Source organism: Rhea pennata, chromosome 1, assembly GCF_028389875.1.
Source record: "Rhea pennata isolate bPtePen1 chromosome 1, bPtePen1.pri, whole genome shotgun sequence".
Lineage (NCBI taxonomy): Eukaryota > Metazoa > Chordata > Aves > Rheiformes > Rheidae > Rhea > Rhea pennata.
Genome location: NC_084663.1, coordinates 204,278,181 through 204,295,503, shown reverse-complemented (window position 1 = coordinate 204,295,503; position 17,323 = coordinate 204,278,181). Strand labels below are relative to the sequence as shown.

The window sequence follows — 17,323 nt, the reverse complement described above, 5'->3', positions numbered from 1 at the left end:
AACAGTGACTGAGGTGCCTAAACTGGAATTAAGCCAGTCAGGGATGAGAGCACTGGGGAGTAGGCATTGAATTGTTGACCCAAAGTCATCTTTACAAATTTGGGGTTAATGTGGTTATTACTCACAAAAATGTGAAAGCTGCTTTTCTCATGGAAGTTACTGTGCTAATGCATTGTAAAGTGAAGAAATTGTTGGTTGTTTTTTCACTGTGAGTGTATTTTGTAATTTTGAGCAGCTAAATATTGTACCTGTACTTGTCCTGCTCTGTACAGGATAAGAGAAACTTGTTCAAAGATAAATTAACCTCTAGTCATTCTAAAAGTGCAGTTTGAACATTAGCATCTGGCAAGGCTGTCTGTATGAGTGAGACTGAGATAGCAGAGCTCTATTTCTACCCTTTTGATTTGACATACTGCATTTTTAGTGGTATCTTATCAGTGTTTGCATATCTGCAAGTTCTTTGGTTTTAATAACCACGTAGTTCAAAAGCACAGGAAAAACTTTATCTATTCATCAATTTTTATTAGTGTTAAGGAAACCAAACAGTCTTTATCAAGAAACAAAAAAATACACATACACACTCAGTCTGCTAACAGGGAATACTGCTATGAATCATCTTATACAGTGATTGTACATGAGAGCAGGTCTGCCATTCAACTTTAAAGCAAATTAAATAGTTCAGAAGGTATACTGTGTGAATTCTTTGCATTCTTAAACCACAAAGGTGGTTTTAAGTCTCAGGCCCTACTTTAACAAATGCAGTGATGCCACAGTGCCTGTTGATCATTGTGTTGGAAGAAGGCTGCAGATGTCTTAAGTACTGAGATACTGACTGCAGTAGGAGGCAGAAATGGAAACTGCAGAAGGAAACTCTTGTTATGTCCTCTGAAAAGGCAATTTCTGATGTATGAAATGGCCCACCCTTAAGTCCTCTCAGACAATACTTCTCTGTCCCTGAAGAAAGGTTGTGGTGTATTGTAGTGGTATACTAAAGAAGTGACCTTAGCATGAGGGCCTATCATAAAAGACCAACATAAGAACCCAGACCATGCAGTAATCCTCTTGCTTAGTACAAAACTGAGAGGCAAACTGGAGTAAATATCCTTGCAAACATACCACACTCTTCACTGTAAGAACCCCATCATCTACAGCCCAGTACTGATCTGCTCAGAAAGGCCCTGGTGGAGTCATGGTTCCACCAAATGCAGGAGTCTCGTTCTCTCTTTTTTTTTTCCCCTCATCTCCACTTCTATAATAAAATTCTGTATTGAATTTGCGCATAAGTTTAATTATGTGCATAGCACTAATTCTTGAAGTACACTATACTCTGAGTAAAAAGACTTTAACCTAGGGCTTAAAAAAATGGTTGAGCTATTTCGTCTACTGGAATAATGTTGTTTTGTAACGCAGGCAGAAAGGCTTCTTTGGTTGACAGACTTCCATTGTTAGTTAACCAGAAAAACAAAATACCTTAAGCATGCCACTATGGTCCTGCACAGAAGCATTAAATCACTACTTATGCTTACCAAGCAAAACAGCTTTTTACATGTGCCCCTTCATACCGCTCCACTTTCCCCTCTCCTGTACATGAGGCACAGGAAACCAGAAGAACTGCAGAAAGCCTGGGGTGGGTGGGAGGAGGGGCCCATTTTGCTCACCCCACCCAAAAAGTGCTTAAGTAAGTTACTGTCCTAGCACACCTGATGTAAACTATAAATAAGAATTTAAAGTTATGGAGATGGAAGTAAAGTTTGTCCTACAACATTAACTGATGCAGGTTGCTCCTCTACCACTGTGTTTTACTGGTAGAAGATGCCCTTTCTTTAAAGAAGGCATCATTTACACGGTTTCCTATGATGTGTAAGAAGTGAAGGGAAATGCAAGAACAGTGATGATACATTTCAGATTCTGTAACTAACTACTTGTCTTTCAATATGTTGGCAAAACACTTTCTTTGCCACTGCTGTGCATACCTTGTTAACACACAGGGTCATATGAAGTAGCACAGTCATATTCTAGGATGCAATATGAAATTAGCATCTTCCTCCTTCAGCCTGTGTATTTCCTTTTAGCAAAGAGGAGATTTTTCAAAATCCTGAGTAGACATTTTTCCCATACTTCATTCTAGTGCACAGTCCCTCTTTAAAGCAAAGTGATTTCCAACACAGAAGCGAACAAAGAGCTCTAGGTTTCTTTTAGGTGGCAAGTGCAATTAGCTTGCATTATAATCTAGCCACTGAGATGATTACTTGCATTGAGGGCCTTTTTTTCCCCCTGTTTTTTCTTTTCTTCCTTGCTTAAGCTTCTTCTATTGCTACAGTACTAATAAATTATCCTGGAGAGAAATAAATAAATAGGTTGGCATCTCCACGACACCACGATGGAAATTCAGAGTTTCAGAACAGCTGCCTTGATGGTCCCAGGAAAGTACTCAGCAAACTAGTCTGTATTATACAACTGTCTGTACAGGAGTGACACACTGTGCGGGAGAGCCAGCTCTCTCCGAGGATGAGGTGGAGCGGTTGGTGATTTCTCTCTGCAATTCCTCCACTTTCTTTTGAAGCTCGGCCCGCTTGGCAAGAAGCTCCTTGTAGCGATTGTGGACAGGTTCCTGCAAGAAAACATTCAGCTCAGCACCAGATGGCAAGCATGGAACACACACAGTGTTGCCACTGACTTCAGAGAAGGTGCAACGGTAGGTAGGTTATGTCGTTATCTCCAGACCAGAGTGAGTAATTAGTTGCTTTGGCTTTGGGATACTCATTTCTTATCCAACATACACAGTTTGACCTAAGATTCCGGTATGTGTTTGCTCGCATTTTTTTTTCAAAAAAAAAAAAAAAAAAAAAAAAAAAGATCTGTAATCTAAATTACAGCAAAACAAAACTTAGTATAAATGTAAATTTTGAAGGCTCACAACTATAGAACTCTCATCTCTGATATCTCTGGGGGATGCCAGCATCTCAGCCTGGCCATGATTTCAGAGCTTTGGGAAAAAAAAGTAATACAGATGTTTCTAAAAATATTTAGAAATATTTAGAACAGATAGTCTCCACTGTTTAACAGAATTTGTACTCAAAAATGTTTGTCAGGTTCCCATATCTAATGCTCCTGATTTGCAAACATTTTCAACCTTAAGTGGGACATTTTGGCAATTAGGAATTTTTAAAGTGATTAAGTGTGATTAAAAAGTGATTTAAGCATCTAGGGCAATATTCAGACTGCTTCTTTCAGGGGCCTTGGGCACTCCAGACACTGCTGTCAAAGTTCAAGACCGTAACATGGGCTGCAGTCAGGGCAGCCAAAGCAAGCAAGTAGCAGGTTTCTATTGCAGGTAATCTGAACGCAGCCCCACTGGCCATATCTAGAATCCCATCCACGTTCAGAGAAAGCTTAGTTTGGCTCTTTTGTAAAGAAGAGCCAGATAATCTTATTATCATCTTAGGTAATAATATTATCAGATAATAATCAGATAATTATAATAATATTACTAGATAATTTTATCCCTATTCAAAGTAAGAAATTTTCCAAAGTGTTGAGTAAATTCAGCTCCTGCAGATTTCACTCAGCTCACATAAACAGATCTTACCTATACAGTAATTCACAAGGCAGTGACCTCCAGCCAAGCACTTGCTCCGTGCCGCTCGTTCATTTGCTTACCTTTGAATTCAAGCTTTTGGTTTTAAATAAAAGTTGTCGCTGCTGAAGTTTGTATATTGTTTCTTGTGTTTTAAAGGCCTTGAGCTCCGCAGTGACAGGGGTAGTACTATCAGAGAGGGAAATAAAAGCAGGACCCTTTGAAGAAAGGACAAGGAAATCCTGTTACCTGCGGTTTCATCCTGGGATTCCATCGGATGTAGTAGCCGACCCACAGCTCGAGGTGGCGCATGCTGGCCACAGGATACAGGACATGGTTGGAGTAGCTCACATACAAGGGGTTAGTGAAGTCTTCAAGTTGGCTGTTGACGTAAGACCAAAGTGACACAGTCTTTTTTGGAAGGCTCTGTAAGGGAAAGGGGGCAGGAAGTTTTATTTCACATATGAATCCTAACATTTATCTACAAAGCTTTATAAGTATTTATAACAGATACATATGTCTGTCATTAATACAAATCTGTTTGCCTTTTCATAGCTTAAAAAAGAAATCTTCTTTTGATGTGGTTATTGTAATCGAAGCACATGGATGCAGGCAGGCACACACGCACCCTGGCACGGAAACATCCCCTCTTACCCACTCGGCGCCCGACACAGTCCAGAAATCGCCATCGGCACAGCAAGGGGAAACTGCACAGAACTGGCATCTGAACTCTCAATGCTTTGGTTAAGCTTCACCTCTTTAAAGTGCTTCTGGAGGACTGGCTGGTATATTTAATTGCAAGGAAAAAGAAAACATTTGACTTAGGCCTGTGAATAGTCCCAGTGAAACTGGTGTTGAAGTGCTTTCTAGATGAAGTACTTTAGTAGGCTGAGGCTTTAAAAATAATGAAAAAGTGCATTTTCTTCTCTGGAAATTACAATTATACAATTACTGTGGACTAGAAAAACAGGAGCTCTGACTTCACTGCAGTACAATGCTACCAGTTCTGTAATACAATATTTTTCTTACAAGTGTGCTGTCAAACAGTCACAGCAGGTCCACACAGCCCAGTCCTCGACATACCTCTGGGATATTACGCTGCAACCTTTCACTGATAAAGTGCTTCATCTTTAGGTAGGTGAGACAGAATCAACGTCACTCCTTTTCCTTCTGAATCCAAGCTGGGGTTGAATGGTGTGTTTGAACTGATCTGAATGTACACTTCTATTCACTCTTCCTTTAGAGCTAGGGGTAAACAAGCCTAGGCCAGACTGCGGGCTAGGGCTGGCTGATGGAAGGAGCCAGAGACTTGTCTTTCCTAATACTACAAGTTCTGCCTCTCACAGAAAAATACAAACACAGCAAGAACACACATTGAGACCAGTTTCTTGCTGTAATCTGTGTGTACAGTATAACAATGCACACTTGTTAGTGAAAAGCAATCTAAAGGGACCACTTCAAGGAAAACAGAGGACAAGAAGTTACCAGTTCCCAAACAGAAGTTTGCATTAAACTGAAGTTCAAAGAAAAATTGCATTTCCAACTACTTGGAAGACACCATGAGCTATTCAGCCACCACCAAGTAGCCGAAAGCCACACTGAAAGGAGTCTATCTGCCCAGAGGGAAACAGTATTGCTCTGAAGTATGAAGTCTCCAGCAGACAGCAGTTTACACAAAGAGTAAAGTATCCCAAATCCCAGCTGTTAAGATAGGGGTTTGGTAGCACACAAACCTGCTCCTACCACTATCTTAGAGGGCTGAAACAATTTCATTAGCAGCATCTGGCCATATAAAGCAATTCTAGTACCATGCCTCCACCTTGAAGGGAAAGGGTCTTACCTCCTTCACTCTCTGCTGCTCACTGCTACACAAGAACGTCCCAAACAAACAGCTGTACAGGTGATCCAGGATGGTTATCAGGAAGTACTCATTGAACTCAAATGCTGTAGGAAACTTCAGACAGAACCAGCAGATAGATTGGGTTTGCATTTTAGAACAGAAATTGCTTCTTGCAAATAAACTTTTTTCCACTTGTGGTCTTAGTAAGGAGTTGGCCTCTCTCCTTTACTTCTAAAACAGGATTTGTCTCTGTTCTCTGCTTGGCTCAATATTCAAAATCATGCTCGCCCTTTCCAGGAGCATGAGTTTTTCTCCTGGAAAGTGGCTTTATATGTGCAGAGGGGAATTTTGAGCAAGAGCCAGAGGTCTGAAGGGTTTGACCACTGTGTTTATATACACTCAGAGCTGCTTCAAATTGAAGCTTGCTCTATTATGCCCATCCCTAAGTCAGGCCTTGCGAGATTGTGAACAACAAGCTGCAACAGACAAGAAATAATGCATAAAAAGGAATGGAAATCTCCTTGGCCCACAAGGAAATGTGTGCCAAACAGAGTCTTTCCCAGACACAACAGCAGCCCAGCACCACGCAACTCACAGGTCAGTGGGAGCGTGCCAGGCTGACCTGAGTACTGGGTATCCAGACACTGGAAATACCCTAGATCTTGTCATCAGTTGGAAAGGCTGGTGCTGATGGGATACCACCAGGAATTATAGTCAGAACAAAACTTTTGAAACTCTTATATTTACAGGGATCAAAAATCCAATTTCCTCCCCCTCCCCAAAACCAGATCCATTTGACTAACTTCTAAACTGAGTGTAAAGTTTTGTTGGTTTGCTTTTTTTGTTTTGGTTTTAAGTATTAATCATGTCTGATGCCCACATTCAAAATCCTTGTTAAAGCTGCCACATTAACTGCAAGAGCAACAAAAAGTTCAAGCTGCCCCAATGTAAGTTACCAGACCTTGCCAACCAGTGCAGCCCTTTTTCCCATTTTACCTCCAGTGGCCAGACATTGTACAATGTCCTGGAACAAGAGCACTGTAGACACTTGTTGTCACACACCAATTTACCTGTCTTGTCATTTGCCAGACACAGTCGATGAACTGCAGGAAGACAGGAGAACGATCTGCATCTGCATGATTCTTATCTCCGTGGCCCACTCTCTGAAACAGAACAGGAGAAAGAACGGGAGTTGCACAGAGCTTCATGGGGAAACTGCCAGGGTCTCCTCATATCTTAGTCATTCATGCCTTTACCATCAACTTTAAGAAGGTTGAAAGGAGCCTTATTTTTGGTCTGTCCGTACTAGTGAGTAAAGGAGTAAAGGATCCTTCAGTCTTTGAAGTGAAATCTCTTTATGGGGATATTTTCATGTTAAATTAAAACACGAGTTGTTTGAAAAGAGACTCCAGATGCTATGCTGGCACTGATTTCAGTTAATAGCTAAAGTTCAGAAGGAAAAAAAAAATAGAATGTTTTTTGCTTTAGTTGCAGCTGTCGTCCTGGCTACTTCAGTAGTACAGCATGCTAGATCTAAACACTACCTACAGACACAGCATGTGGCGATAATCATCACACAACACCTCACAGCTTCCAACACTGTACAAACACTAACCCACCCGTCTCCTGCCACCTCAAGACAGGCAGTTATGAAAGCATCCCCAGAAGTAGGCCTCCAGCTCTGACTGTGTTGCACAGCCTTGCATAAGACACATGAGGCCTGATTCTTTATTACTGGTATGGTATACTGCTGGTGTACACTCCCGAGGAGCCCTATGTACTGCAAAAGAACAAGAACATACAGATAATAGAGAGTTCTCTACCTCTACTGTCGTACTGCTCTCCACTCACCAAAGGGTATCAATATCATTATCTCCTTTGTACAAACAAAGAAGCTAAAATGCTTAACAGTTCAAACACCAGGTAACGGTTCTCTTGAGGCAGAAATTTGTTTGCTCTGTGCCTCTGCTTTCCCATCTTCCTTCAGAGGCGGGGAGCAGCATTTTACTACACAACCCACCATCACATGTGCTTTGCAGAGACCCTGTTCTAGCCATTGTCAATATCAAACAACTACGAGAGAAGGGCTGCGAGCGAAGTGTGGTAGGAACAGACTGAAAGGACACTACTGAAATACTCCCCGTTTCCATCGTTGCAAGTTGTAACAAACAGCTAAGTCACAGGTTCACAAAACTGCCCCTCTGCAGACTTCCGGTATACCACCACAAGTTACTCTTGACTCAGTCTCAAACTCAAACTGCTGATCTTTTGCCTAAATAACTAAAAGCCTCCCCAAAAGTAAAATGTGTCTCAAGAAAAGACAAGATCAAGGCCATCACCAATTTTTCCAGCCTCTTCAACATCAGGGCATTTACAAGGTGACAAGGTCCAAGTAGTCTCAGAAAATGGCCTGAACTGGAAGGAAAGACAAAAATACCCCAGCAGTTCCTGCCAAGTCCCAGCAGAAATATTCATCCTGAACCTAAAGCCCAGTTAGTTTAAGCCTCGGCATGGGCACATGACATAACAGTCAGGCACCTGCAAGATCTAACACCACTTGTTTATCACAGATAACTGAGGCTGTCTCCAAGAACGTTAAGAGTATGACTGGAAATATAAGCAGAACATAATAGCAGTAGCTATTCACCTTTCTTCTGTGAGTTCAGCTGGGAGACTTCTCACAGGCTAAACTCCTTTGAAATCCTTCAAGGTGGACAATAACTTTTTCTGTTCAGTGCCTTCCAAGGGCTAGTGACTCACCAGCTGAAATCTATGGCCAAAGCTCAGCCACTCCTTCTCCACCAGTACTTCGAAGCCCCTGATAGTTCGGTAGTAGCCATCTAACATGAGCAGAGAAAGAGAGGTAAGCTGGGCTGTCCGGTCCCAGCCATCACTGCAGTGTACTACCACAGACGTCTTCCCCGACTCCACTTTGTCAGCAATTCGAAGAGCTCCAGCAAGAATGAGCTGGGAACAAGAGAAAACAAAAAGTTACAAAGTCTCTGTGGAACAGGAATAGAAACTGTGTGTGAAAAATGGCTAGTGACAATGCAAGACAAACCAAGGGCTCTTGGTTACATATACAACTCTGGCTGCTTCAAGGAAAATGGTAAATCATTTCCAACCGTTTTGTAACTAGGATAGAAAATTGGTGAACACACTTTTTGTTCCAGTGAGATGACAACACATTTGAACCATAGTGTAGGCTCAACTCTAAAAGAGCCCTTGCATTAAGCTCAATCCTTGGACAGGTTAGGGTTTAAATCCAGTAACATTCTGTGTCTGAACAGGAACACAAAACAATCATTGCCCTGCAGTCCCAGGATCATATTGGCTCCTTTCTGCATTAATAGATAGAAAATGTCATCTGGAAATTTTTAGGAGAGCATGAGCTTAATTTGAAAACTGCCATTTGTTAAAGCTGAAGTGTTTTACCCAAATAGTCCTTACTCTGCTTGGAGCAGCCTGAAAGTCTGGTGAGGCACATACTCCTAATATCTGCTAGTCTGGACCAGGACTGCAAAGTCAGGCACTTGGAAACTCTGGCACTCCTGTATAACCAGGGCTTTCACAGGTGCACATTACCCAGAAACACACTTCATTTCCAAAACACTGTCTTTCAGTATTTCAGCTCCTTCTCCTATTCCTTTTCCATTCTCCTCAGAATTTCACGTTCTAAAAAACTGTATTTTTAGCTGTTTATAAATTGAAAATCCTGTGTTGGAGTTAACTTTGGATACAGTTCCCTATGAACAGACTGGCTCAGGCTTGTGATTATTCTGCCACATCCAGTGGATGCAGACGTGCATACCTTGATATGCTCCAGCCAGTGAGTTGACTCTAAATTAGACAGCCAGTGAGTCTCTTCAATATTGGGATATACAATCTCCTTCAGTTTTCTCAGTGATTCTCTCATAACATGAATATTGTGAATGTCCAGGAACACTAATTCTGCATTCTGATAGGCATCCTCACTCTCATAGCCCCCTCCTTTAGCCTAAAGAAGAAAAACAAATCCACAAAAATTATTAAGCAAAAATACATTTGATATTTTATCCTAATACCTTGTCCTGAGCAAATATTGGCTGACATAGGATACTGATACAATGCTTATGTTACCTAGGGAAGGCAAAAAACATTGGATTTATCTTACAAATTGAGAACATACAAACATAGTTGGTGTCTCTTTGCTGTATTACTAATGAATGCTATAATTTTTACCAAAGAATACCATATCACAAGCATTCTTTTTCTCTGTAATTATCATTTACTCCTATTCAAGCTGCTAGTTCATTAGATTCACTATTCTGTCATTTACATATGCACCATACTATTATACAGGAAGATGTATTATCCCACATACTAATTGCTTTTCCTAGGTAGTGTGAAACATGAAAATAAAACCAGCTTTAGTGCAGTAAAGCAGTTCGAGCAAGAATATAGAGCTTAGAGTGATGGCATGAGACATAGCAGCAGGATGAACGCAGTGACATTCCCAGTCATTAAACATCCCTAGCTCATATTCTGAAATAATGCCTGATTTTTGGAAGCAGTGAGTATTCCCTGCTCCCATCAGAGTTAACAGCTATAAAATTCTTGATACTGCTAGAGGAAGCAGTTTTGCAATCATGTGAAGTGAAAAATGTTGGTATACAAGATCCAGGGCACTATGTTGCACTATGGACCTCAGTACCCAATGCCTTTTTCAGCTGGCTTGATTTTTTTCCCTTCCAATCTCATTTTAAATTTTGGATAACCCAAATTAACCTTTAGCAGTCACACTAATTTCTACTGATAACAGTATAGTGTAAGAGTCCGTCTAGAAAATCACAACATTGCTTCACAATGGAAAATACTTTCTGATCCTCAGGCAGAATTTGAAATCGTGGTCAGAAATGTGCTCTAAATGATAACATTCCCAGCTTTTGATAGAGGAGAAACACCTAACCTTATTGGCTACAGCATTCACACTGGGCCTTGCATCAAATATGAAGATTTTATGGGATTGAGCGTTAGAATCCATGATGACTTGAAGGTACTTTTCATCTTCCTTGCTTCGCTTGCCACTCACTCCCACCATTGGTTGGCTACAGCGAGTGATCGTTGCTTGACTTTCTGGATGAATCCATGACAATACCTTTGGAAACAAATGAGAAAGGAATGAATGAAAAATGGGATGCATTAAACCAGTGAAGTGTTTTACCTGTAATGGTTTCCTCTGGGATCCTGCCACATATTAAATGGTTCCAAAAGGCTGGACTATATTAAATCATGATTGAATTAAAGAGAAATAATTCCTCTCCCATTTGTTCTGGTTAATTCCCAAACTTGGAATAAACAAGAGATGAGTAAATATGCCTATTTGACTTTCAAATAGGATGCAGACCATTTTCTTGCTGTGGTGTGAGACACACACACTTTCTCCAACTGCAGCCATTAGGCCATCTCTTCCCCTATGTTACACTATTTAAAAATTAAGCACTTTGGGAGTAGATTTAGTTTTTTATATACTTGAGAATTAAATGTGCTGACATTTTCAGTTGCCACTAAAATAATAATCACAACAATGCCTTTTGCCTTATTTATAATTGCATTTTAATAAACATTTTCACTAAGAGGTTTGTACATACTGATAAAAAGTGTCCCTCCACCTAGAAGATGGAGTAGGCCAGACGATTGTGAACAGCTAAATAGGGCTATTTTGCTTTTCCCAGGAACTGATTTAAAATTCCGTCTGGGTTTTGTTAAGTTATCTTATCTTCACATTTTAGTTTAGTCTACATCTCTTTCACAACAGTAGTTCCAGCAGATAACACTGCTTGCTAGCTCCTCAAACATCTTGTTGTCACTTTTATTATCGTTGATCATTTGTTTGCTCCCTAGAATACACTCCACCTGATCTTGACATTATTTGTGGCCCAAAGGTATGTGTAAAACCACATCAAAGTGGCTTCTTTTGTCACACTCACTGGTATGCGTCCTCTTGATCTGAAAGATGCTACTCTCTTTAATTCTTCATCAGGAATGTTTACAGGCACAACAAGAATAGCAGGGTATGTATCACACAGCTCGTAGCGCTCATTAATCCTGGTCAGTCTCCAGCTTTCATTGGGAATTCCCTAAAGAGGAAGCAACAGCAGGTTAGCAAATGGATTACTCTGAGACCTCAAAACAGTCAAATTCTCAGACCTGAAATTAAAGATAACTTTTGTTAATGAAGTACATTTAGGGCTGAAGCCAGACTGCATTATCTTAGCAACTTGCATTTCATACCTGCCTCCCAGAGAGGTAGACATTTTGCTCAGGACACTGAGGAAAAGGACAATTACTCCAAGCAAGCTCATCCATAGCACCTGAAATGTGGAAGCTAGAGAAGATTCAATACAGGGGATCCCCTGCCAGCATCTCAGCTGTGTTTCCTGTTCTCACCATGCTATTTACAAGAGAGCCAGGAGCAGGACAGAATGGGTGCTGACTGCTACCACTCAGCTCCTGGCCCTTAGCTCAAACATGGCAAGTGACAGCTAAGGGGTGGAAATAGATGGGAGGTCAGGAGAGAGAATAGGCAGTAGAACACCCTAAAATCAATGCCAAGAGACATGAAGAGATTACTGGGTTGACTGAGACTTCCACCAGAAACTGAAGAGTATTATAGAGAGCAGCCACGCAGCAAGTGTTGCTTTGTGCACTGCCATTTGGTATGGGAATATACCGGAGGGTACTTCTCTGTTTTGGACCTGCTTCTTTGTTGATGCACAGCTGTGTAATCACCTAAAAACAGCAGAAACTTACTAACTGTGTGACTGAATGTGATCTGGGCATTAATGTGTAATTCCTATGTTCTTACCCAGCTAGGCTCTCTGGTTGTACCAGTCCGACTTTTGCTGGGAGAGCACCGAGCGGGAAGCAACTTAATAGCTTCCCTTACAAGAATCTTCAGATACATCCCTGCAAGACAAAGAGGAAGATCCTGGCAATTTGATCCTGGCAATTTTGGTCAAAGTTGAGAATTAACAGATCAAAAGGGCATGATTCCTACTGCATGCCCACAAGGAGAGATGTAAACAGATATATGTTGAAGGAAGGGCAAGTACCAACACAAAGAATTTCTGTGGAGAAGACTATGAGAAGATGGATCTACTGCAGTTCCTACATGCAATGAATATGGCCCGATTGTTAAGCTGAGAGTCTGTTTTAGAGGAACATCAGCTCCTAGAATAACATATGCTTTTGTTCTAATAAACAGGACTTCATTATAAAAAGGATGGTGCACAGTGATTACTACCATTATGACTCGCAGAGGAAACAAATGACAAATCTAATGCGAGTCAGACAGGCTGTGGTCATTATGTCTGACCTACAGAGTGCAGCCGGTTCCCCATCAGAGCGGCCAGTCATACAGTCAAGACAGGTCATGGTCAGAAATCTGAGGAGAGGTTAGACTTCCTGTCTAATATTGGTCACACCAGCTTCTGAACCACCTGTTGCAATGGAGCTCTCATTGGGAAGGAAATGTTATTACTGCAAGGGATTAACAGAGCTGCCAGATTCAAGAGTACCTAAGAGGAAAGACATTGCTGGCACTGTCTGAAGCCAAAGAAGTGGCAGAAATCTGGAACAACTAGTGTGTATACATAACCCAAGCATACTGACAGCTGTAGTGTGCTCAGAGGGTTCTAGGCCTTGCTGTATGCAGCAAGGACAGGATCTCCTGGGTCCATTAGCTCTGCTAGTCAACCAGGGAAGAGCAAGACTTGCTTTTAGCTGCCTTCTGTTTGTCAGCTATGATAAGATTAGTTACTACCTGAAAATGAACTAATGACAAATGACTAAATTATTTCCAAAGTAATCCTAATAACTATGTGACTGCACTACAATGCTACAGAGGCTACAGATTTCCTTCCAATCTGAATTAAAACTACAGTGTTGGCACATCCATGCAAAGAAAACTGGAGCTGACAATCAGTTAGATAGAAGAAGACTCCTCTGCCTGCTGCCTGTAACTCAACCAATGTTCACTGAAAAGATTAAGCAGTCATTGGCACTAAAAAGGATTGTTTCCACAGCACTGGACAGAATGGCTTTAACACATGCAGCTTGGTCCAAAATTGGTACTTCTGAAGGTATAAGTCTTTCAGCCACCATTCCACCATAAATTAAAATGACATTTTTCCTTTGTTGAAAAAAAAAAAAAGATGGTGGATGTCAGGGAGGTTCTCATTTCCCTTGCATCACAGGAAACATCACTTTTCCCTGACATGGGGAAAGCACCCAAAAAGGGCTTTGGAATCAGAGTGTGGCTTTCTTCAACGACTTGAAGCAAGCGGAACTTGAAGCAAAGTAGGCTAGAAGAGCTGACTAGAGAGTAGCTGGATATGCATCTTCTAAGGATATTTGCCATGATGTAGTGTAACTTGTTCCTTTATCCTCCTTCAAGTTTGCATGCTTCTCTAGCTAGATTCAATAGAGAAAGCCAAACATAATATATAGCCTGTTGGGATTTCCTCATACAGAATACATTTCACAGTGCTTCAGGGGAGTTTTAAGGATCCAAAAGTCTACTATCAAATCAATCTAGACTGTGACAGCTATAACTCAAGAATCTTTAGGAGACTCAAGACTGGCACTGAGAGCAGTCTGTGTGCGTACCAGCAGGAGGAACTCAGGTATCCTTAGCTAACAGCAGGTATAAAGATCCAGAAGCTGCTAGGGAACATGGCTGCCAACCTTCACAGAATCACAGAATCACGTAATGGTTGAGGTTGAGAACATCGCAAAACTATGAGAAAGAGCTGTGAGAATGCCTACAGAAATATAAGAAATGTAAAATCACGAACAGAAGACAAGGATTGTTGAGACGGGGATCACTCATAGCTCAAGGACTCGAGAGGGAGAACATCATCTTGGAACACTTCTTAGCACTGTTTAATCTACCCATAGAGACACAGCCATTGTGTCATCTCCATACACAAAACAGACTCAGTCTGCCTCTGGCTAGTCATTCATGCCTTACCTTAATCAGTCTTGCTCATTTATTGCTTCACCTAGCATGTTGCATATCTTCTAGAAGATGAAAGTTTCACTTTGTTTGTAGTGTAAAACTGTTAAAGACAGCAGCATGACACTGAGACTAGCCCCTTGTAAAGCTTAAGACTTTAAATTTAAGCACATGAGGATCCTAACACTGACAAGAAAAAAAAATCATTTCCTTGCATGGAGTAAAACACTCCCACATTTCTCTATTGGATCAGCCCGACAGATTCTGAGGATACAAGTACCTCCTGAGCTGGACCCAGCAAGACAGGAAGGTCCCAAGTTACATACCAGCAGCTCCTCACCCAAAGACAATTTGGGCCATGAGATACCAAGAGTCTGAACATATTAGCTCAGACACAACCCTACACAGATGAAAGACAGTTGCCAGAGTCAAGCTGGTATCTCTGCCCTGTACTATGCCAGATACTAAGCCCTAGTTGACTTCCCTAACACAAGGGAGCCATGCTTCATTTTGAAACAGAGTCTCAATTAAACCATGTGGCATTTACCAATTCAGTTCTTACTTTTACCATCTAAGCTGTATCTGACATTTCTCAAAAGGAATCTGTTCTCACGTTCTACCTTTCTCACCCTTCTTGTACATAATACTTGGCAATTCCAGCTCCTCCTATTTAAGCATTCATTTCTACGTTTTCCCTGAAAGCAGCATACTGTGGCCATACACTGTGGCTCTCTGGCATCTGACCAGAGCATGCGTTTGGATCGTGACTTCTGTGGGGAAACATCACACATTTCAAACTTCGTAACTCCTTGTAATATTTTCCAACTGCTCCCCACCTTGTTTAGGAAAATGAAAGCTTTAAGTTACTCCAAAGGCATCTAAAGGCCTTTTGGTTTCAACTGAGTCTTACTCACTTTCCAAGTCTGTTTTATACTCTGCCAGTCCGCATGTAATAAAAATCAGGGAGCAATTTCAGTTTTAAATTTCATTTGCCACATGTGATTTCACTTACAGACTAAATCCCAAACCTCTCTGAATTCCTTTTGTTCTCTACAGGTTGTTTATTACTCCCCATAGTTTTACACAATCACAAATTTTTAATAAGTTACATATTTCCATCTTTCCACAAAACACTAACAGAGAAGTCTGGAGTTTACTGAGTGTGCGTCCTAATTGTCACAATCTCTATTATATATTGACTTATACTAACCTCAAAAAAAAAAAAATCATACTACATTCAAGCTTGCCATGTCTACCAGTATATATACAGATTCTACCATGGATCCCACTCTGAAAGTCTTTCCTGGATGCTTGGTAGCTGGCTTCTGCTTTTGCTCCACTCCCCTCTCTTTGTGTTTTACTCCCACAGAGAAATGACTGACTTGGCCTAAGATGCACCAAGTTAACGCCTGGCCATATTGCTGAGTTGCTTATGCCCCAGGCCAACTCTTCTATATTAGTTTTTAAACCAATTCCAAAGGTCCTGCAGATAGTGCATATGTTCTGCTCTTCTACTTCTGATCACAATTCATACAGTCAGAGACAGGTAATCCCATTATCTGATTTGATGATGCCAGTTTTGTTTCACTGTTAACAAATCCTTGCTGCCATTTCAGGACATAGTCCTGATTTATTTTAGTACTTGTTATTACTTTAACAGAATCTAGTTGGATTAAGAAAAAGAAAGAAAAAAGATAAGACATTCATACAAATAAATTGAACATCCATAGTTATAAATGCCAAAATTAAATAAACAAACCAAAACATCTAAATGTTTTGGAGACATAAAGCTTCATGCTACACGACCTAAATCAACTCTAATGAAAAGAATAAAATTCTCCTCCCGGACAGATCACTAAATAAATGTCTACTGCAGTATGGTTTACCTCTTCTCCAGCAGCTGGTATTGGTTACTTCTGGAGATAAGCTATTGGAAAAGATAGATTGAGTGATCTGGAATGGTAATGACTGTGGTCCATCATGGGTAAAATTCAGATAGGCTTCATCTGCAAAAAATTCTATTTCAGATACATTTTTGCAATCATTAGTGTAAGCAGATGACAGGGGCTTTAGCACATTGACATCGATTTGGTTTCTTGACATAAATGCTGCCACTTGTTTTTCATGTTTACCCAAAAATGATACAAAAATAGGTAATTATAAAACAAGTATGGGTTGCACCAATGTCACAAACATAACCCTGTTGTTTGTAAAGTTTGTCATTGCATGTGATCTGAAACAAAGATACCACAACTTACAAGGCCCATTTTCTTTACAGGAAGATCATGAAATGCTACAGATCACATACTTGTACATTTAGGTATCCACTCACTACATAACTAAGATTCTGATAGGGTACAGCCAGTTACAATATAAAAGGTAATGTGCACAGAAAAGCCTGTATTCTAAAAAGAGAAATACCAGGACTGAGAAGCTGGAAGCATTTACTTCCAGTTTTGTCCCTGGAGTTTGTCCCTACTAGGATTTTAGATTGTGGTTATCTCACTGCAAAATGTACACTTCTTTGAGATGAAGACAACAGAGGTGGGATTTAATTCACCTTCATTTAGAAGCCTAGAAGCCAGTGATCTTAGACAGCTATTTTAGGAGGGAACAGATCACACCCGATAGGCAATCTCTCTCTCCCCATCTGTTAATGACACACCTAGAATACCAGCTTAGAACGCATGCCAAGCTTTTACAAAGCTAAAGCTGGTAAAACAAATCCCTGGCTTAGCTTTTAGATGTCTGGGATCAGATGAGCTTCTACACTAGGCCACAGGACTTCTTCCGTTATATTTATGAAAGACCCAAATAGATCTCTAAATTACATGGCTGTAGATTTCTTAATTTTACAAAGGAAAATTAGTTTTATCCTGACAGATCTGGATGAAGCAAAAGTTTACAG

At 40.7% G+C, this 17,323-nt stretch overlaps 1 protein-coding gene across 7 annotated transcripts in view; it reads right to left on the bottom strand.

The window, feature by feature from the left end:
• Positions 1-501: 501 nt before the first annotated feature.
• Positions 502-17,323, bottom strand: part of MTMR2 (myotubularin related protein 2) — a 60,776-nt gene continuing 43,954 nt past the window's right edge. For 6 of the 7 annotated variants that reach the window (XM_062567314.1, XM_062567308.1, XM_062567310.1 and 3 more), the window contains 8 exons: positions 11,387-11,536; positions 10,366-10,554; positions 9,229-9,414; positions 8,178-8,384; positions 6,488-6,580; positions 5,418-5,531; positions 3,827-4,003; positions 502-2,611 (listed from right to left, as the gene is read on the bottom strand). In XM_062567314.1, the coding sequence (XP_062423298.1) occupies positions 2,450-2,611; positions 3,827-4,003; positions 5,418-5,531; positions 6,488-6,580; positions 8,178-8,384; positions 9,229-9,414; positions 10,366-10,554; positions 11,387-11,536 (1,278 nt within the window). In that variant the 3' untranslated portion in view covers positions 502-2,449. Of the gene's footprint in view, positions 2,612-3,826; positions 4,004-4,231; positions 4,360-5,417; positions 5,532-6,487; positions 6,581-8,177; positions 8,385-9,228; positions 9,415-10,365; positions 10,555-11,386; positions 11,537-17,323 lie in introns of those variants that run through there. The other variant, XM_062567312.1, reaches the window with a different exon arrangement.